This window comes from Mobula birostris, chromosome 8, assembly GCF_030028105.1.
Source record: "Mobula birostris isolate sMobBir1 chromosome 8, sMobBir1.hap1, whole genome shotgun sequence".
Lineage (NCBI taxonomy): Eukaryota > Metazoa > Chordata > Chondrichthyes > Myliobatiformes > Myliobatidae > Mobula > Mobula birostris.
The window spans coordinates 123641991-123664632 of record NC_092377.1 but is presented as its reverse complement, the minus strand read 5'-3'; the positions used below and the strand labels follow the sequence as shown (position 1 = coordinate 123664632).

At 42.1% G+C, this 22642-nt stretch overlaps 1 protein-coding gene across 1 annotated transcript; it reads left to right on the top strand.

Annotated features, from left to right (window-relative positions):
- The first annotated feature begins 336 nt into the window (after window positions 1-336).
- On the top strand, window positions 337-19060 carry LOC140202305 (Schwann cell myelin protein-like). Its single transcript, XM_072267207.1, has 7 exons — window positions 337-551; window positions 1509-1877; window positions 6129-6431; window positions 8933-9220; window positions 10165-10255; window positions 16163-16211; window positions 17988-19060. Exons 1-7 carry the CDS (start codon window positions 509-511, stop codon window positions 18144-18146), a joined length of 1302 nt encoding a protein of 433 aa, XP_072123308.1. The 5' UTR covers window positions 337-508; the 3' UTR covers window positions 18147-19060.
- The last annotated feature ends 3582 nt before the right edge of the window (window positions 19061-22642 follow it).

Below are 22642 nucleotides of genomic sequence, written 5' to 3'. Positions count from 1 at the left end.
ACTGAAACAGCCCTCGTACTCTTGACATTTCGATGCGAGAGTAACTCGAAGGCGGCAAATAGTAATTTCCGGAGAAAGTACCTACACGACAAACACCAACTTTCATCCCACGCAAATAACACGGGTTGAGAGAAGTTCTTTCCCGCTGATAGAAGTCAACTGTTTCTCGAGATAATAATAAATACAATTGTGTCCCAGTGCGCGGCTGTGGTCGGACACCAGACTGGCCTATTGCATTTCGTGATTGCGGTGGTCCATTCTTGGGAGGTTTAACCTAATTTTACTTCCGTGAAGTTCTTACGCTTCTGTTCTTTGATGGTGAAGGGGTATTGCAAACGCAGCCTGCGGCGGTGCGAATGGAAGCAGCACAGTTTGATCTCCTGAAGTATAGCGACCGTTCGACAAACAACTGGTACAAGCGCTAAAGAGACGTTTAAGTGCATAAAAAGGGCTCGATTGTGGAATTGCTGTTTTTGTTTTTAATTTTCAGTATCCAGCTACTACAACCATGGCATTTGCTCTGCTGATTTCCATTCTGTTTCATGCTACAGGTATGCATTAAAAATATTGCTAATACAGCCCTGGATAAATTATTCCTATTGCACACCAAGTTGTTGTGTGCTCGAGAGATAACAACACAATTTAATGTAAATATGATATGTCAAGAAGAGACAGACGGATATACAGCGTGGAGCCAGGCCCTCCAGCATAGCTCTTCCATGCCAACTAATCTTCCACGACTAATGTACTCTCCTTGAGCTAGTCCAGTTGTCCGCGTTAGGCCCATTTCTCGCTATACCTTTTTCATCTGCGCATCTGTCCTGTTTATTTAAAGGCCGTGATTGTATCTACACCTTCAATGTCTCTGACAGCCCGAACCACATTCCCGCCACCCTCTGTGTCAATGTTGACTTTCAATTCCTTTTGACATCTTTCTCCTCTTTATTTAAACCAACGATCTTTGTTCGCTTCACACTCTACTACCCTTGGAAAGAGACCATGGCCATTAAACTTATGGCAGAAATCCGTAATTTTGCAAACATCTAGAATGTCATCATACGCTTCTCTGTTATAGCCAGGCTTCTGACCTTTCCTTAGAACATGAGTACTTCAACTCCGGTTGAGTCTTCGCGAAATTCTTTCCTTTTTTAAAAGAAAAAAAATCATTTGTTGCTATCTTTCATTTCGTAGGTCGCCCAGAAATGCATAGAGCTCTCCAAGTGTAGATTCAGCAATATGTTGTTAGCTGTAACATGACACCGCAACACCTGTAGTTATTTCCGTGGCAGATAATACGTGACAAAAAAACATCGTTACGGCCTGCTCTACGTTGGTCTCCACTTCCAAAGGACAATATACCACAGCTCTAGGGTCCTTTGTTCTACAACACTAATTCAGTCGATTGTATTTAATTTTCGAAGTCAGTCCGGTGTAGTTGTCCGCGTCAAGTACCATCAATCATACTTTCACCTCATTGTATGGATAAATGATTGATTTTTTTGTTTCAGTTGTACAGACTATGTCACTTTCTGTGAATGTTCCGCGGACACTCTGGGCTGTGTACGGTAGCTGTATGGAGATCCAGTGCACATTTGACCAGAGGACGGGACTCTATAACCCAAGCGGTATGTGGTTAAAAGGGGGATCTGATCCTCTAGAGAAAGAGGTCTTTACTATCTACAGGAAAGGAAAAATGTCCTCTACTTATGAACGACGAGCAGAATTCACTGGCAATCTAGCTCAGAATGGATGTTCCTTACGGATTACAGGCGTCAGCTTTGCTGACAAAGGCGTCTATTGCTTCAGGGTGACCTTGGAATACTTAAGTGGGCTAACGAAAGGAAATGAGCATGGCTGCGTCACAGTTTCTGTTATAAGTAAGTTTTCTTCTAGATCTGCGTTTCTAGTTTATAGTGAAACTTTACAGATACGTATTATGTATATACGCATTATGTATATCGATATATATCGTCTCCCGTGTTTCTTCTCCAACCTTTGGTTTTGCACCTACAGCTGTCCGAATGTTTGTTAGCTGGTGACCCCGATTTATTGTTGACATGATAACATCTATTATAGCCAGGCATCTATTGTATTTGTCATAATCTAATCTCATGTTCTAATCTAATCTATTCCCCTACTCACTGTGTTCTAGCACAACCTACACGTCTAAGGTAATGTTGCCTCTGCAAAACATCAGTCAGCATATGATTTGTACGTTAAGGCCACTGCAGTTAATAACGTTGCTATTCCACATGCAGAATATCTAGATGTGTTATGCCATCCATGAATAATCTCGGATAAGATTAGAAACGGAACAACTGATCGGATTTCTCCATGAAGGGGTCCGCGGAGGCTATACTTCTCTCAACTTTCTCAATGTGAAATTTCCAACATTAAATGCATCTAATGATGTCGCCATAAGATTCTTCCACTGTTCTATACGTTTCAGCTCACTCTCTTTATGTACAGCAGGAGCACTTCGTGAATTAAAATGTTACCCACGATCAATGCACGATCAACTTTCTGCTTTTTGTCCCGATCTTAAACTGTAATTTTCAGTATGTGACTCCTGTTTCTGCAAACAGAGCCAGGCTAACCGTTAAGCTGTTAGAAGTCTTCAAAATGTTGTACATTTCCATAAAATCAGCACTTTGCTAAATGGAAGAGAGTATAGTTATAACCTGCAACACACATAAAAGTTGCTGGGAAACGCAGCAGGCCAGGCAGCATCTCTAAGAATAGGTACGGTCGACGTTTCAGGCCGAGACCCTTCGTCAGGACTAATTGAAAGAAGAGCTAGTAAGAAACTTGGCGCCTTTCTCTCTGTCTCTCTCAAACACACACACACACACACACACACACACACACACGCACATAGAGAAAAAAATACACAGACAGAAGTTGATCTGGAAACATTAATGAACTGATGCCTCTCTGCTAAAACATGTCGTTCGAATGTCTGATGATGTGCATTCGCGGCCAATCTTTATTACTATTTTACGTTCTCAGACAACCACTTAGTGATTAAAACATCCCAACAATAAATGTTGAATGGGCACATGTCCGTGTCTTTAACGTTTGGAGACGAGAAGTCCATAGGATTACAAGGAGAATTAGGCCTTTAGGCCCATTGAGTCTGCTCAGCCATTTCATTAAGATCGATCCATTTCCCTTTCACAACATGACTACTCAAGAGCACATCACCTCTGCCTTAAATACTTCTAATAACCTGGCCAGCTCTTCCGCCTGTGGTAACGAATTCCAAGGATTTACCAGACTCTAACTAAAGAAATTCCTCGTTACCTGCGTTGGAAAGGTGCGTCCCTCTATTCTGAGGTTATCCCCTCTGGTATTAGAATCGCCAACTCTCACAGACATTCTCTGCACATTCACTCTATCTAGGCCTTTCAACATTCGATATGTTTCAATGAGACGCCAACCTATTCTTTTTATATACCAGCGAATACAGGCCCACAGCTATCAAACGTTCCTCATATGATAAACCTTTTATAACTGCAATAACTTTCGTGAACCTACTTTGATCCGTCTCTAATGTCAGCACATTCTTTCCTAGATAGGGGATCAAAACTGCTAAAACTATTCCAAGTAAATCCTCAACATTACAATAAATCCCCAGAATTATATCCTTGTTTGTATTGTCTTATACTCTCGAAATCAATGCTAATATTTCATTTGTATATGATGGTCACTGTCTCCTATGGGGTTCATTAACGCAAGTTCCCTAATTAAATCCGTTTAGTACAGAGTACTCAATCCAGGATATATATTCACGAGTGGATTCAATAAGTAGCTGTTCGAAAAGGCCATTTCAAAGTTATTTTAGAAATTTTCTATCTTCGAATGAAGCAGCAACCTGATTTTCTGAATCTACGTACACATTCAAACCCTCCATGAGTTCGAAACCTTGTCCAGCAGGATAACCAACTGATTGCAATTTTGCCTTATTGATATGCCTGTCGATCCTCACAGACTCATAAAGAACACTGCATCTATTTGATCACCAGATGCCCCATTCTCAGCACTGCTACTAAGCTTCCCATCACATGCTTAACTGTTCGAAACAACATGCCCGCAAGCATATTGATCCACTTCAGGTTGAGGCGTAACATGTCCCTTTTGTCCAGGACATACATTCCTCAGAAGAGATCCCAATGTTTGAAAAATCAGGTGGCTCCTCCACCATTTCCTTTGTTGTGCATTCCCTATGATTTTTCATCCTATTTCTACCCTTACTGGCGTGTGGGAAAAACAGAAACCAGAGATTGCTATCCATCAGGCCTTGCTTTTCAGTTTTCTTCCAAGTTCCCTAAATTCCCACTTCATAACCCCCTCCATTTTCCTACTTATGGCATTGGTGCCAATATGCACAAGACGCTATTTATCTCCATTAGAATGTCGTGGACATGACCACAAAGTCCTTTACCCTGGCACTTGGGAGGCAGTTCATCCGGGTGTGCTTATCTTCCTCAGGATCTCGTGTCTATTCCTTTAACTGTGGAATCTCTTAGCCCTTCCGTAATTACCCTCTCTCCTTTTCCTTCCGAACCACTTCAGGCTTAGAGCCGGAGAACCTGTCGCTGCAGCTCCTCTAGGATAGATTGTTCCCCAAATATTATCCAAAGCATTATACTGAATATTGAAAGGAACGTCCGCAGGGGCACACTGAACTGGCTGCCCAGTTCTTTTCCCTCTACGGACAGTCACACATTTAGCTTAATTTTGCAACTTACGGGTGATTATCTCCATATACTGTAGCTCATAACAATGGCCTCCTCTGTTTCCCGTATGAGGCGAAGGTCGTCGAGCTGCCACTCTAACTTCTTGAGACTTGCTATGAGCAACTACAGAGCAGCTACCTGTGGTGCAGGTCTGTCTACCCGGGAGGCTGGACATCTCCCAGAGTGCCGAATAACAAACAATCAAAAAATAGATAATACAGCCTCTGAATCCATTTGCACTGCTATAACAATGTACTTAAGACCTCTTATTGTTGAAACTCGGGAGCAAAAGCCTCACGACTCTAAGACTAGTCCACTGCAATAATTGCCATTCCGCTTGTCCTTTTCTTATTTTATTTACCATTGCTGTTGAATGGCGACTTCATCTGGCCGCCGGGAAACGCTGAAAACACCGAGGAGCAAAGGGATCTGGGAGTTCAGATACATAATTCCCTGAAAGTGGCGTCACAGGTAGGCAGGGTTGTAAAGAAGGCTTTTGGCATCCTGGTATTCATAAATCAATGTACTGGGTATAGGAGTTGGGATGTTATGGTGAGGTTGTATCGGACATTGGTGAGGCCAAATTTGGAGTATTGTGTGCAGTTCTGGACACTTAACTGTAGGAAGGATATCAGTAAGATTGAAAGAGTGCAGAGAAGATTTACTAGGATGTTGCCGCCGTATTCAGGAGTTGAGTTAGAGGGAAAGATTGAACAGGTTCGAATTTTATCCTTGGAACGTAGAAGAATAAGGGGAGATTTGATAGAGGTTTACAAAATTATGAGGGGTATAGACAGAGTAAATGCGAATAGACTCTTTCCACTTAGATTAGGAGAGAAAAATACGAGAGGACATGGCTTTAGGGTGAAAGGGGAAAGCTTCAGAGGGAACATTAGGGGGGACTTCTTCACTCAGATTGTGGTAGGAGTGTGAAACGAGCTGCCATCTGAAGTGGTAAATGCGGCCTCACCCTTAAGTTTTAAGAATAAATTGGATAGGTACATGGATGGGAGAGGTCTGGAGGATTATGGACTGGGTGCAGGTCAATGGGACTGGCACAATAAATTTTCGGCAGTGAGTCGTAGGGCCGAATGGCCTGGTTTCTGTGCTGTAATGTTCTATGGTTCTGAGGTTCTAACAGGCGATTGCGATTTTATTACATTGAGTTAATATTGACGGTGGAAATCTGTCCTACCGAGGAGTGAGACAATAATCTTCCAATTATTTTATTTTTGAATTAAAAGTATTTGACAAATATGATTGTATGATACTATATGCACAGCATCTGAAGTACATCTTAGGGAAATGTTTGTTTGATGATCAACTTCAATAAAAAAAACAAATTACCAAAAAAGTATTTCATGATATATCAATTACCTTTATCAACAGCTGAACCACAGATATCAGTTCCTCAAGACGTCGTCGCTGGGCGAATGAGCTACTTGACCTGCTCACTAAATCACAGTTGTCCATCCACCCGATTCAGGCTAAAATGGATTCTCGACGAAGAACTGATGGCAATTACTCAAGTTTCAAAAGAAAACGGCAAGACTATTCAGATTCCTCAGAATATCTCCACCAAATTCACATTCACTCCTTCACCGAACCATGACAGTAAACGTATTGGTTGTGAACTTACAACGGATGATACCAGCCGGAGAAAGACGGCATATTTTACGCTGGATGTTCACTGTGAGTGCTTTTCAAAGCTATAGTCTATAATGGTAAACAGGAATTCACCCGAAGCTTTCCTTAAATAATAATTATTTCCTTTATGGTTCCTTAATACTTTTCTGGTCTTATGGTTTAAGGGGGCGAGGATATACAGTCCAAAGTGATGATTACGGGGTAAGGTTTACATTTAGATATCGGAGTGGACCCTGTATTATTCTGCCAAGCAGCTTGCTCTGGTACATTAATCTGATTGACGTGGAGGGTCTCTCGAGGTGGCACTTGTGTTTCCATGGTTTCTGACAATGCATTTTAAAAGGTTACGAGTAGCGTGTCAGTCACAAATTAATGCCAACAGTGATTTCGCGACTGAATGGGCCTATTGTTAAGCTTCTATAATTGACCTGAAGATTGTTATGTACTGGACTGCTCGAGGGCTTTGCCACTGCCCTTAATTATTTTTATTTTGTACCAGTGTAGGCACATTAGCCGATGAGTGCTCCAAAATCAAGCATTAGCAATGAAACAATGCAGTGAATCAGAACCGGTCTAATTGCCCCGTGCCCGCCCAGTTTGCATACATTGTCGTGACTGGGTTCTGACCGCAGATATTTTTTTCTCTCACGCAGCGACCACGTTTTCTTAAGACCCAACGACAGATTGACCTCTCCTTGCCATAAGCATGCAAAAGGATTTTCTGACGTCTCTTGCAATACAACCTCTCTGACCAATATTACATTACTTAATTTTTGAACGCACAGGAGGCAATTTGATAAAATTGGTTCATTGTGGGCAATTATCTTCGCCATAGTACAGGGAACATCATCTGATTAAGTTAAAGAGTGTGCAAGCACGATTCACGGGACTCGACACGTGGAGAGACTAGATGGGCGGTTCTGTTTTATCTAAAGCGGAGTAGTGGGGCTGCATAAAACTCCGATGACTATTGACAGAGCGGATCTAGGCAAATCCCTTTCTCAGTGTACCGCCTGAGGGCCCAGATTTAATGCGGGCATGAAGGGCAACATTCTTTACGCAAATAACAGAAGGTTTCGGCAACATGCTGCTTGAGGGTGTAGTAGAAGGGAGTACAATTAATAGATATTTGTTTGCTTCATGGATATGAAAGGTATAAGGCGTTTTGGACTAAACGAGGGCAAATGAGTGTGACTCAGGGCAGCAGATTGTTCAGCATGAGGGAATAAGTCCAAAGGGCCCTTTTCCGTGCTGGATATAGGCATCCGTTCGTCTTGCGAGAACATGGATCTGCGCATGTAAAGTCTTCACTGATTGGGCAAGGTTGTATGGAAGACCGGCAGTTGCCCATGCTGCAAGTCTCCCCTCTCCACAACACCGTTGTTGTCTAAGGGAAGGGCAAGTGCCGATACGGCTTGGCACTAGTGTCGTCGCAGAGCATTCTGTGGGTAAGCGCCTTGCTCAAGGACACAACACGCTGCCTCGACTGGGGCTCCACCTCACGACCTTCAGATCACTAGTTCAATGCCTTAAACATTTGATCACGTGCCCACAGCATGCTAGATAACACCATGACATTATAACAATAAATGGAACACGTACACTGCTTCCACACCATCGTTGCCAGCAGTCTTTCACTTAAATTGTCACCTATACTTTTGCAGAAAAACGTAGATGCAATTTTCTTGATACATTATCATGAAGAACGCCTTTGTGATCGTCATGCGCCTCCACAGAATCAATTTGAATAATGTTTTCTGGCTTCCAACCCTTCTTGTTATCACCATTTTTCGCACTAACTAGAATAAAACTTTCAAAGGGAATGTGTGAGATCCACACCATGATCACACGAGGACGCAACTGAACCCAGGTTCAGTGTGCGTCCTGAATGAAACATGTTAAAATTAAATCTTAGTCATTGAAACTCAGATATATGCAGTGGACAGTTATTTGGGTAGATCATTCCCGTCCCATTCCCTACTAGTATATAATCTGAAGTACTTAATGACATTGCAACCTCTCTCTGGGTTAATTATACACTGCAAATTCTAGCTAGTTTTGTTGGGGTGAGTGAGGGGTAGAGTTTGAGAAATGTGTGAAGAGTGAAAAGAAAGGTTCAAAAATATCATGCCAATTCATGTGAAATAATGGTTACTGTTGAGTTAGTATTGGCCCCGGATCAATGCTTCTTAGTTCCCCGAGATAATAAGACCTTGCCCAGCACAAGGAAGATATTCCGGTGCTTCAGTCCGTTCACGATATTAAAATTCTTTTGGTCTGGTATTAGATTTCTCATGGGAAGGTAACACAGCGGGTCCAGGTAAATCTGTGCCGGAGACGGCTGGGGTGGGCGGGGGTGTGAAGTTGTTGCAGAATTTTCAACGTTTCTTGTTGAGACGCTGTAAGTCTAGAAGGTATGGAGTCAATATAAAGTGGAGAGCGGAGAGAGGGTTAGTGAGAGAGGAACTAGAGGATGAAATCTCAATCCGCTTTATTTCACGAACTGAATGGCGCATGATACCTGTACAAATGACTTAATTCTTTAGATCCACCCGAGAATGTGTCCGGCCCGACCTGCACAAGCTTTGAGAATTGGATCAACTGTACGTGTAAGGTGAAAGCCAAACCAGCAGCAACCATCACCTGGAGAGTCAATGGGAAGGCTCTATACGGGCAGAGCAAAGGTTTCCATGTCACCGGCTTCATGCTGGAGAAATTCGTCACGCAGGGCTCACTGATATTGAGTCACCAGGCTGGTGTTGGACAACTCATCTCCTGCGTCGCGGTGAACGTACACGGTACTAGTAACGGAACATTCCACCGCGAATCATCAGGTAAGGACTGAGGTGTAATTGTTGCCATCACAGAATGAAAGATCAGCAATACTGAACATGAGGGATCGTAGCTGTCTCTCTAGCTCTTAACCTCTCTTTCTCTGTCTCCTTTTCCCTCTCCCTCTCTCACGCACTCTCATTCCCTTTCTCTCTTGTTTTCTGCAAATCTTTCGCAATCTATATGCAATACCTTTTCGATTGTTTGAAATGTTCCCACACACTTATGCACATTGCATTGCACAAATGACGCCACCTTTTCTTTTTGTAAAGAAACAGCTACTTTATTTGAAGATTCCGACATCGCTTTGCATCTTTATTTGATCTCTTCCGCGTTGAATTCGGTTTTTCTTCATCGTACACACGAAAATAGTTACATTGCCCGAAGTAGTGTAACACTCCTAACAGCGTAGGCCGATCTGTGGGTTCAAACACCAGAGCAATCATTTCTAAATTGTCATTAGAGCATTCCTTTCGTTATGTAGAAAAAAAAGACTTTTAATATCATGTTTACAAAAATTACATGTTTGAAGTTTGGATGTACCTCCTCAAAGAAATCCATCTGCGCAAACGTACTTCCATTTGTTTCAGTGTCCGTTCAAAGCACTGCATTCGTGTTAGTTGTGCCCATTCTTTGCAGCCGTGGCTGGTATGTAACATAGTGTAAACGCAAGAGATTCTACTGTTGCTAAAAAAATCATAGTAACACGTGCACAATGCTGGAGGAGCTTATGAGCTCAGGCAGCATCTATGGAAATGAATAAACAGACGAAGTTTCGGTAGACACTTTTGAGCAGTTCCCGATGAACAGCCTCGGCCCGAAACGTCGACTGTTTATTCCTTTCTAACGATGTTGCCTGGCCTGCTGTTTTCCTCATGTATGGTATGCCAATGTGCTTTTGAATTGTGATGTGCTATTGAACTAAAATTCTCTTTATTGAAACTAGTTTCAGGATCGTTGCTGAGGGACTTTGCCATTGCAGCAGGAATAACAGCAGTGATGGTCATCGTGATCTTAACGATTCTATTTGCCTACAGGTTCGTGCATTACGACATTGAATTTGAGATAAAAGGACGACTGAAATTATGAAAAAAAAAGCAATCGTTCAAACAATTGACAACTGGGAGCCTTCGGGAGAAATTATTTAGACAATGACTTCACGGTCAGACCATTCCGTGGAAATGAAGAGAGTGGGAGTTTACAGGCAATTTGACAAAGTAACAGTAACAATGGCATCAGGAAGGCTGGTTTCCTGCTTCGATGTACGAGAGTAGAAGTATAGAACTCAGTCTGGAGTTTAATTACACCACTGCTATTGCGAGAACAAAGTCTTGTGTGATGACAAGTACTAAAAGGAATTCAGAAAAGTTAATTAGGGACACGTTTTTTTTTTTCTGGTAAGTCCACGCCAGACATGTGAACGGTGTTCAAAGATCAATTGCACAGAGTGTAGCAGTGGAATGTTCCTGTTAGAAGAAAAGACGTGGATGGAAAGATAAGACGCAGCCTTGTACTTCCGGAGTGGTGATGGATTTTGTCTCGAAGGAAAAGGAAAAGTATGCAAAGATTCGGAAGTTAGGATCAAACGAAGCACATCAGGATTATAAACGAGTCAGGAGTCAGGAACGAGCGAAAGGAAGGAATTAGGAAAGCGAGGGAGGGGGTTGGAGGGGAAGCGGGGGGGTGGGGGAATGACAAGTCAGTGGCCAGCAGGAATAAGGTGAAACCCAAGGATTTATGTGCATAAATTAAGAACAATATGATAACTAGGGATGGGTTGGAACCACCCAGCGAAAAAGGGGAGAATATTTGCTTGGATGCGGAGAATGTGAATGAGGTACTTAATGAGTACTTTTTTTCAGCATTTACCAAAGAGAAAGATATCGATGATTAGGAGATCAGTGCTGAGTGTGTGAATGCGTTAGAATGTTTTTCCAGGTCAACGAGGAGGAACTGTTCGGCCTCTTCATGTGTGTTAAGGCGGATGATCCCAGGCCTAATGGGATTCACACCAAGTCATTGAAAGAAGCAAGTGATTAGATTGACGGGGCCTTGACCAGTATCTTCGAGGCCTCTCTAGCTACAGAAGAGGTCCCGGAGGATTGGCGAGTGGCGAATATTGTGTCTCTATGTAAGAAGGGGAAATACTGGGAACAATAGACCAGTGAGTCTCGAGTCAGCTGTACGGAAATTACTGGAGTAAATTCTTAGGGATATGTCAAATAAGAATTCAGAAATACATGGACAACCAACAGGAATTCTGCAGATGCTGGAAATTCAAGCAACACACATCAAAGTTGCTGGTGAACGCAGCAGGCCAGGCAGCATCTCTAGGAAGATGTACAGTCGACGTTTCAGGCCGAGACCCTTCCAAGGGTCTCGGCCTGAAACGTCGACTATACCTCTTCCTAGAGATGCTGCCTGGCCTGCTGCATTCACCAGCAACTTTGATCTGTGTTGTTAGAAATACATGGCCTGATTAGGGAGAGCCAGCATGGCTTTGTGCGCGGCACATCGTGCCTTACCAACTTGATTGAATTTTTTTGTCAAGGCGACGAGACCGATTGATTAGCTGGACAGTGGATGTTGTGCAAAAGGATTTTAGTAAGCCGTTCGTCAACGTCCCTTGTGGGAGGCTAATCCAGAAGATTAAGAGACATGGGGTCCGCGAGGAATCAACTGGATGCTGAAAAGGCTGGCGCATAGAAAACAGATGGCAGTGATTGAAGGGTCTTATTGGGGCTGCAGGTGTTCCGCAGGGAACGGAGTTGGGAGCTCTGCTGTTTGTGATGCATTTAAATCACCTGCATGAAATACAGGCGGGTGGATTAGTAAATTTGGGGCTAATTCTAAGATTGGTAGAGTTGTGGATGGTGTAGAAGAACATAGCGCAAGATATAGTGGTGCTAGAAAATTTGTGAACCCTGTAGAGTTTCCTCTATTTCTGCATAAATATGATCCAAATTATGATCGGATCTCTACGTATCCCAAAACTGGATAAAGGGAACCCAATTAAAAAAATAATACAAATCATTATGCTTGTTCATTTATTTATTGAGAAAAATAATGCAATATTTCGTGTATTTTTTTGGAAAAAGTACGTGAACCTCTGGGATAATGCTTTCTACATAAGCGACTTGGAGTCAGGTGTTGTGTTCAATCTGATGAGATTGAAAGTGCTGATTGTAGAAGAACCCTGCCCTGTAAAAAATACAGAGCTAGCACGTCTCTCACGAAATAAATTGCTTAAATGCCTCGAAAAAACTTTCAGAGGACCTTAGAAGAGGAATAGCAGAGATGCTTGAAGCCATAAAAGGTCATAAAAGCTTTTCTAAAGACCTGAGTGTTCATCAGTCGACAGTAAGAGAATGAAGGGAACTCAGTATTGTTGCTACTCTCCCGGGGAGTGGGCATTCTGCAAATATCACGTCAAAAGCATAACATGCAATGCTGAAGGAGGTGCAAATGAACCCAAGTGCAGCAGCAAAAGACCTGCAGAAATCTGTCGAAATGCTCAAATGTCGGTTCCTGTGTCCACTATAAGAATAAAAAAAAAACACCACTATTCAAGAATGATGTTCATGGTAGAACAACACGGAGAAAATCACTGGTTTCCAAAAAGAGAAACAAAAACAACACAAAACATTGCTGCATGTCTCAAGTTTGAAAGCGAATACCTGGACGTTCTACAACGTTTCTGGAACAACGCCGTGTGGCCAGATGGGACAAGAGTTCAACATTTGGCAGAAATGCACATTGCTATGTTTGGAGAAAAAAGGGCACAACACACCAACACCACACCCTCATCCCAATCGCGAAGCATGGTGGAGGGAGCATCATGATTTTGGGCTGCTTGCTGCCCCAAAATTCTAGATTGTATCATGACATTTTACAGGAGAATAACAGGGTAGTAGTCCATCACCTGAGGCTCAATAGAAGACAATGAACCGAAAACAAACAAGAGTAAATCAACAACAGAGTGGTATAAAAAAGAAGAAATTTCGTGTTTTGTACTGGTTTAATCAGAGGCCTGCCCTTAATCCCGTAGAAATGTTATAGAAGAACCTAAAGCAACAGTTCGTGTAAGCAAGCCCACCAACATCCCAGTATTGAAGCTGCTTTCTAAGGACGAATTAACTAAAATTCCTCCAAGCCGATGTGCAAGTCTGATAAACAGTTCTTGGAAACGTTTGGTTGAAATTATTGCTGTACAAGGGGGACAGACAAGTTACTGAATGTTCACATACTTTTCCGACAAAGACGTGTAATATTGGGTCTTTCTTCTCAGTCAATGAATGGGCATGCGTTTTGATGTTACTTATTTAACTGGGATCTCTTTTTCTAGTTTCAGAACTTACGTGAAGATCACATCACAGGTTAGATCATGTTTGTAATGCAGAAATAGAGAACATTCTACAGGGTTCACAAACTTTCCAGTATCACGATCAATCAGATATGGGCAGGTAAATAGGAGATGGAGTTTAATCCAGATAAATGTATGGTTTTGCAATTGGTAAAAGGCACTGTTAAGTACTGAAGTTAAAACACTCTAACAGTACACTGCTAAGGGTAAGTTTCTTGAAAGTGCTGCTCAGTAGGTCGATATTTGGATCCAAATTCAAAGCTAGTTGAAAGTGACCACAGGTCGATAAGGTCGATACGAAATATTATTGAGTAGTTGCTTTTATTAATGGAGGCGCTGTGATGAAAAGACAAGACATGGTGTTTCAATTTATAAAACTCTAGGTAGGCACCCTCTGAAATATTGCATACAGTTCTAGACACCCCACTATAGGAAGGATGTTAAGGCTATGGAGGGGTGTAGAAGAAATGTACCAGGACGCTGCCGTCCTTAGAGGTCACGAGAGGCTGAATAAACCTGAGTTGTTTTCTCTGGAATGGCAGAGTCTGAGGGAGATCTGCTAGAAATTTATCGAATTATGAGAGACATATAACGAGTGGATAAGAAGTATCTTCTTCCCCAAGGTTGAAATTCATTATACTAGAACACATGCATTGAAGGTGAAAAAGGGGTATGTTCAAGGGGGATGCGAGGGGTATGTTTGTTACTCAGAGAATGTTGGATGTCTGGAATGCACCGCCTTTATTGGCGATTGAGGCAAACACATTAAGAGGTTTTAAATAGACGTTTGGACAGGCAAATGGCTGCAAGGAAGCTCGGGGTATTTGGGTGTTGTGCTGGTAAGAGGGATAAACGGTTCCATGTATTTGATTTGCCTTTTTGCTGGTTCGGTGCAACATTGTGGGCCAAATGGACTGCCCCTGCGCCGTGCTGTTCCGGGTCTACGATCTATAACGTCAGATTCGGTTTATGGTTCTGCAGACAAACACGAAGAGTTATTTAACCTTACTGCAGCTTTCCTGTATTATTATCATATTTCTATTTTTTTCATAGATCAAGCTCGGAAAACCCGACATACAAGCATAGCCAAGCACAGTCATTTTTTAATTGCTAGGAACTTTGGGACTATTGCAGTGTTGTTTAGTATTGTGGTTATCTAGATATTTACGTAAATATTGCCCGGTGAGCCTAATTGTTTAAAGCTATTGTGTAGTGATTAGGGAATGACACTAGATGTAGATATTACCACTGGGACAATGTATACCCTGCTCATGTTCCATGGTCTTTCTATGTCGTCTTTTACTTCAGCATATGTCTGGTGTTTTCTGCTTAATAGTTTCTGGATCGTATGTGCATTTTGAATGGCTGTATGTATTAAGTACATTGTTCTTGTTTGTTTACCCTCTTTTGTTATTTTCGGATGGTTATTATGGATTGTCCTATCTGTACTAATGAATCAGCTGTATATAATATGTAGGACCCTGTCTGTAAAACTGGATCAGGCTTGTATTTATAGTAAAGTTTATTGTTTTTTTGTGAATTTTGTATTTTAGTGTAATATATTTGTGAATGATGTTTTGCCTCTTGATTGTACCAGTGTAAGTAATCAGATTGAATTAAGCTTCTGCAGGATCTTCTAATGTTTTGGACTATCTCTGGTTTCTCCTGACATTTTCTGCATTTAAGTGGTGGTCTCTTATGATGTATTTTTGATAGTTCTTGAGTTAAAAATCTTGTCCTGTATTGGCATATGAGATCCCTGTCTTCAGATCTCTGCGAGGCACTCTACGTTTTTTCTCTCGATAACTATACTGCTCAAGAAGGGTCAGACCTTTCTCTTGGTTGCCTTCTTCTTCGACAGTGATAATTTTCTCGGATTTTTCAGTTGCGCTTTCACTTAAGTTTACTGGTATGTACTTCTTATTGGAGTTCCACATGCTCACGTGGAATATTAAATAATGTTTTCATTGATGAAAATATATCATCACAAGTTTCATTTGACTGTTGTGCTGTTTTTTTTTACGTCTGTTATTCCTCTTCCTCCTTCGAGTAAAAGTCGAGTACACACTGTACAACCTAGGTAACCTTCGAGTGCACCCTATGTTTTCAAAAAAAATATGATTCCTTTCTTATTTTTCTTTGTAAATGTGCAGATCAGTTGCGGACCAAGGTATTGCACCGAATAGATACGTTAATATACTTATAGAGAAAGTGATTGTTGCCTTTGTTATAGTTTTACATTGGAGGTCTGTTTTGCAGATAGGAAATTCTATCGAAAGTTTTCCCTTTATCACGCTATGATCTTTTTTCTTTGCTTGCTGATGTCCCAGTTAGGTATCTGTTTCATATTCATCCATCGATTATGATTATTCTATTTTTATTTTTTTTTCTTCTCAACTCAAGGTGGCAAAGCCTGGAATTCGGAAAAAACCATGCTCTTCTATTTTTCAATTGGTCGGAACATTCTGACTATTCTTGTAGTGTTTATTCTTGTCACTTTATGTATATATTGCCTTGTCGGCCTAATTGTTTAATACTATTGTTATTGTAATATCATTATTATTTTATCATTATTTGTTAGGAAAATAAGAAGAACTTCCCGTTTTGACGCACAGGCGGACGAGAGTTCGGTGAGTTACTCAGATCTCCACAACACGGCTGAGAGAGAATCGACAAAGTTTCTGCATCTGATGAAGATTCCGAACTTATTTTCGCATTATTAGCAGTTATTATTGTTCAGCAGATACCATAGAAAGTCAGTTGCCGACATATAGTATATAGTGGTGTGTTCCTCTACGCTAAGCCACTAAGCATAGAGCGGAACATTTGTTGCTTATTGAAGTCAAAATATATCTCGTCCAAATCATTGCCGTCGTAGTACAGCCAGTGAAATAAGCACAGGTACACAACTAGTTCCCGGGTGTCTGGAAGAATTAATTGCCAATTCAGAGAGCGGAAAAATCTGACTAAATCGCCTCCAGGTTGAATAAAAAGTGCAGAGTTTAAACAGAAGGTCAATTTGTACTAAATACTCCTAGTAACAAACTGCTTAGCTTCAAATTTAGAATCCCAACCGGAGGAACATACCTATCTTTTCCCAAAATTATCTTGAAACAAGGCATAATCATCACTAAAATCTGTGTTCCCCTGCACATACTTCTGTCATCTGCCCTGCAGCTTATCCTAAAGGGATGTGTAGGATTGCACTCCCCTTGATGAAGACCTATGTAATGATTGAGGTATCTTTCCTGAACACATTTGGCAATCTCTTTCCCATCCACCCCTTTTATAAAATCGGTGACCACCTATTATTTTGGATGTTAAAATCCCCAATTAGCACAAGCTTAGATTTTATTTTTGCTGCAGTCCGCGATCTCTCTGCAAACTTGTTCTTCTAAATATTTTTGTGATGGTTCATAACATTGCCCCATGAACAGGGTCATAAATTCCTTACTCCTCAATTCCACCCATATAGCCTCGCAAGATGAGCTCTGCAGTCTGTCCTGACTAAGCACCGCCGTGATATTTTCCCTAACTAGGATCGCTGATCCTCCCCATTTAATCTTTCTCACTCCATGGCCTCTAAAACAACAGAACCCTGGAATATATAGTGCCCGTCATGCCTCTCAGTAAACAAATCTCACTAATGACTATAATGTCATAATTCCACATGCTGATCCATGGCCTAAGCTCAATCACCTTTCCGACAATACCCTTGCATTGAAATATACGCAGCTCAGAAAGTTATTCTCGACTTGCTCGGCTAATGATACTTGATTTTGTATCCAGCATTATCCACAACGATTCCACTATCTGTTCTGGTATTCTGGTTCCTATCTACAAGTTTGGGTCGAGTGAGCAGCAACGCAACTGCTTCCCGAAATGGCTTTGGAAAGGAAGTGAGAATTAGAACCATTAAGGGAGAGGTGAACATTTGGAAGCATTTGGCGCATGGTGGGGTAACCTGTGAAGTAGTTTGGTTCAACAGGGAGGGTTATGGGGAAGAAAGTGGATAAAGATGTTTGTTGGTTTGTGGGAGAATTGAGCGGAGGATAGAAATGGGAGGACCGCGGGATTAGAAGAAGAGGATGGGGGAAAAAATGGAATTACCAAAAATGGGTAATCCCAATGCATATTCCATTGGATGGAGACTACCCGGCGGAATATTATTCGTTGATCCTTCAATTTAATGTGAAAATTATCCAGACAGTGGAGGAAGCTTAATGTGGGCAGGTCTGTGTAGGTAGGGGTACTGAAATAGTCTGCAGATAGAGTTCGGTGTGGTGAAGGAGTTCCTTTAGCAAATTACATGTTGCTCCAGATAGCTTTCTCTGCATTCTCTTTGAGTGCTGTTGGAGTCGGGAGCTCTCCTGAGACTAATATTTAATGTACAACCACTGTTCCAGGAACCAGACTTGCACCAGTCTAGCGATACCAGAGGAAACACATCACCCCATGGGGAAAACGTGATCTATTCCGCCTTCAGCATTTCAAACTTTCACAGAAATCAGAGACATCACCAGAATGAAGAGAAGAGTGAATATGCAGCTATAAAGTGTAAATGATTAGTTTTTGTCTATACAGTGTAAGTAAACGGAAAACGTTAACGTATGTTGATTTTGGACCTGGGACATATATTCCCTGCAAACTTCGACATCCTTACAAATCATTCTTATCTGAGGTCCTTTCGGTAATAATCTCTACGATTGCTCTGGCGTGTCTTATTTTGTCGTACTTTGCTGTGTCACAATGATACATTCGGCAATCTCCTGTCTACCAGCATTTTAACTTGTGGCTAAGATAACGCGAAAATATCGGCGAGAACATTTCCCCTAGCTTCCTACAAAGTTAGGGAACACACTTGATCAAGTCCTGTGGATTTTTCTACATTAATATACCTTAAAGTTGCCAGAACCTCCAGGTTATTATTTCAATCACAGGGCCATAATTGCATAATATCCCGTTGCCGTGGTGGTGGTGGTGGTGGTGGTGGTGGGTTGGCTGGTTTGGTGAATACATAAACACATTCTTTACTTTTTAAACCCATGATTCTCGACCATGTATAGATGACACGAACATGCATTACGGAAAATAGCAATGAGGAACTTTTTGCTACAAATACAACAGTAAAAATGGAATTTCTTCTATTTGCTTGATTAGTTAAATTTAGAGCCGCCTGAAAAAAAAATAAACCTCGACTTCAATTCGCTCGTTGTTTCCATAAAAAACATTCTTCCTGTGTTGGCGGGCTGGGCAGCGTTCAGGATCTGCGTCTACGTTTGTGATATTTTTCTGTCCTCCAGAGCAATTAAGGTAAACCATATGGCCCTAAGATATCGGAGGACAATTAGGAAATCGAGTCTGCTCCTCCATTTCGACAAGGCTGATCCAATTTTCCACTCAGTCCCAATCCGCTGTCCTCCTCGTGTATCATTTTATTCCCTGACCTATCAGGAATTTATCAACCTTAAATATAGACCTCCATAGACTTGGCTTCCAGAGCTGCCGGTGACAAATAATTCCAGATTCACCACTCTCTGGCTAACGAAATTCCGCCTCACTTCTGTTCTAGACAGACGGTCCCCCATCCAGAGGCTGTGTCCTCTGGTCTTAGACTCGCCCATGAGAGGAAACATCCTTTCTTAGTTAATGGGCCCAAACCTGCTCAAAATATTTTAATTGAGGAGCAATCAGTGCTTTATAAAAACAGTCAACATTACATCTTTGCTTTTATATTCTAGTCCTCTTAGAATGAATGCTAACATCACATTTGCCTTTCTCACCACAAACGCAAACTGTTATTAACCTTCAAGGAATCCTACGCAGTATCCCAAGTCCCTCTTCTCCTCAGATACTTGTCTCAGCTCTCCATTTAGACAGTAGTCAACCCTTTCATTTCTTCTACCAAATGGCATGGCCATACACTTCTCGACACAGTATTCGTCTGCAACTTTTTGAACATTCTCCTAATCTTTCTGAGTACTTCTGTGGCCTCACTACTACCTCAAAACTACTGGACTCTCCACTTACCTTCGTATCATCTGCAAGCATTGAAACCATGTCATCAATTCCAGCATTCAAAGCATTGACAGATAACATAAGAAATAATCGGTTCTAAGACAGACTTCACAGAACACCAATAGTCACCGTCAGCTAACCAGTAAAGGCTCACTCTATTTTCACGCTTTGCATCCTACCAATCACCGATTGCTTTATCGATGCATGCAAGCATTGGTGCAAAACTCATAATAGTTATCTAATTACTTCTCCACTCCATCTCCTTGCTTTATGCCAAAATGCCAGGTCGTTTTGTCCTTTGTTGATTTACAATAAACTCTGCGTCGCGTTTCCTGATGATTAGCGTTTGATTGAGCCCTGATTGCAAAGTCATACAGCATGGAAATAGTCTCTTCGGTCCAACTCATCAGTGTCCAATAAGGTGCTAATTTAACCTGATGCCATATGCTTTCTCTGGCGCACTTCTCTTTAAAACCTTTGGCTCCACGTACTTTTCCAAATGCCTTTTAAATGGTGTGAATATGTACGCCTGATCCACTGCATCTGGCAGTTCATTCCCACTGCTCCCTGGCCTTTAGCATTATCATGGAAAAGGATAGAACCAGAGAGGACAGGTAATTTTTTTAATTGGGAAAGGGCAAATTATGAGGCTATAAAGCTGGAACTTGTGGGTGTGAATTGGGATGATGTTTTCGCAGGGAAATGTACTATGCACATGTGGTCGGTGTTTAGAGATCTCTTGCAGGATGTTAGGGATAAATTTGTACCGGTGAGGAAGATAAAGAATGTAGGGTGAACGAATCACGGGTGACAAGTGAGGTGGAAAATCTAGTCAGGTGGAAGAAGGCAGCATACATGAGGTTTAGGAAGCAAGGATCAGATGGGTCTATTGAGGAATATAGGGAAACAAGATAGGAGCTTAAGAAGGGGCTGAGAAGAGCAAGAAGAGGGCATGAGAAGGCTTTGTGGAGTAGGGTAAAGGAAAACCCCAAGGCATTCTTCAATTATGTGAAGAAAAAAAAGGATGACAGGAGTGGAGGTAGGATCGATTAGAGATAAATGTGGATAGATGTGCCTGGAGGCTGTGGAAGTGAGCGAGGTCCTCAATGAACACTTCTCTTCGGTATTCGTCAATGAGAGGGAACTTGATGATGGTGAGGATAATATGAGTCAGGTTGTTGTTCTAGAGCATGTTGATATTAAGGGAGAGGAGGTGTTGGAGTTTTTAAAATACATGAGGACGGATAAGTCCTCGGGGCCTGACAGAATACTCTCCTGGCTGCTCCATGAGGCGAGGGAAGAGATTGCTGATCCTCTGGCTAGGATCTTTATGTCCTCGTTGTCCACGGGAAAGGTGCCTGAGGATTGGAGGGAGGCGAATGTTTTCCCCTTGTTCAAAAGTGGTAGTAGGGATCGTTCGGTTAATTATAGAGCAGTGAGCCTTACGTCTGTGGTGGGAAAGCTGTTGGAAAAGGTTCTTTGAGATAGGATCTATGGACATTTAGAAAATCATGGTCTGATCAGGAACAGTTAAAATGGCTTTGTGACGGGCAGATCGTGTCTAACAAGCCTGATAGAGTTCTTTGAGGAGGTGACCAGGCATATAGATGAGGGTAGTGCTGTGGATGTGATCTATATGGATTTTATTTTGGCATTTGACAAGGTTCCACGCGGTAGGCTTATTCAGAAAGTCAGAAGGAATGGGATCCAGGGAAGATTGGCCAGGTGGATTCAAAATTGGCTTGCCGGCAGAAGGCAAAGGGTCGTGGTGGAGGGAGTACATTCAGATTGGAGGATTGTGACTAGTGGTATCCCACAAGGATCTAGTCTGTGACCTCTACTTTTCGTGATTTTTATTAAGGACCTGGATGCGGGGGTTGAAGGGTGGGTTGGCAAGTTTGCAGACGACACAAAGGTTGGTGGTGTTGTAGATAGTGTAGAGGCTTGTCGAAGATTGCAGAGAGACATTGATAGGATGCAGAAGTGGGCTGAGAAGTGGCAGATGGAGTTCAACCCGGAGAAGTGTGAGGTAGTACACTTTGGAAGGACAAACTCCAAGGCAGAGTACAAATTAAATGGCAGGATGCTTGGTAGTGTGGAGGAGCAGAGGCATCTGGGGGTACATGCCCACAGATCCCTGAAAGTTGCCTCCCAGGTAGATAGGGTTGTTGAGAAAGCTTATGGGGTGTTAGCTTTCATAAGTCGAGGGATAGAGTTTAAGAGTCGCGATGTAATGATGCAGCTCTATAAAACTCTGGTTAGGCCACACTTGGAGTACTGTGTCCAGTTCTGATCACCTCACTATATGAAGGATGTGGAAGCATTGGAAAGGGTACAGAGGAGATTTACCAGGATGCTTCCTGGTTTAGAGAGTATGCATTATGATCAGAGATTAAGGGAGCTAGGGCTTTACTCTATGGAGAGAAGGACGATCAGAGGAGACATGATAGAGGTGTACAAGATAATAGGATGAATAGATGAAGTGGATAGCCAGCTCCTCTTCCCCAGGGCACCACTGCTCAATACAAGAGAACATGGCTTTAAGGTAAGAGGTGGGAAGTTCAAGGGGGATATTAGAGGAAGGTGTTTTTACTCAGAGAGTGGTTGGTGCGTGGAATGCACTTCCTGAGTCAGTGGTGGAGGCAGATACACTAGTGAAGTTTTACAGACTACTAGACAGGTATATGGAGGAATTTCATGTGGGGGTTATATGGGAGGCAGGGTTTGAGGGTCGGCACAGCATTGTGGGCCGAAGAGTCTGTAATGTGCTGTACTATTCTATGTTCTATTCCGTATTCTCTCCACACTTTGAATAAAGAAGTTAACACTCATGCCCCTACGTACTGTCTCCTCGCACATAACACCATCGGGCATCTAGTGGTTGACATGTTTTCAGCATCTGGGGCCGATTCGTTGGTTTAGGTCAGGGGTAGGCAACTTCTGGCCCGCGGGCCAGATTAGGCCCGCGAAGGTAATTTGACCAACTCGCGAGCGATTTTTCATTATTCTGCGTGATTCACGCGACCACACTGATGGACATGCA

Bases quoted from the DNA above. Each gene is read 5' to 3' on its own strand.
- LOC140202305 (XM_072267207.1), top strand. From the start codon at position 509: ATGGCATTTGCTCTGCTGATTTCCATTCTGTTTCATGCTACAG. The intron at 6,432-8,932 runs GTGAGTGCTTTT...TTAATTCTTTAG, and splicing joins TTTTACGCTGGATGTTCACT to ATCCACCCGAGAATGTGTCC. The intron at 9,221-10,164 runs GTAAGGACTGAG...TATTGAAACTAG, and splicing joins ATTCCACCGCGAATCATCAG to TTTCAGGATCGTTGCTGAGG.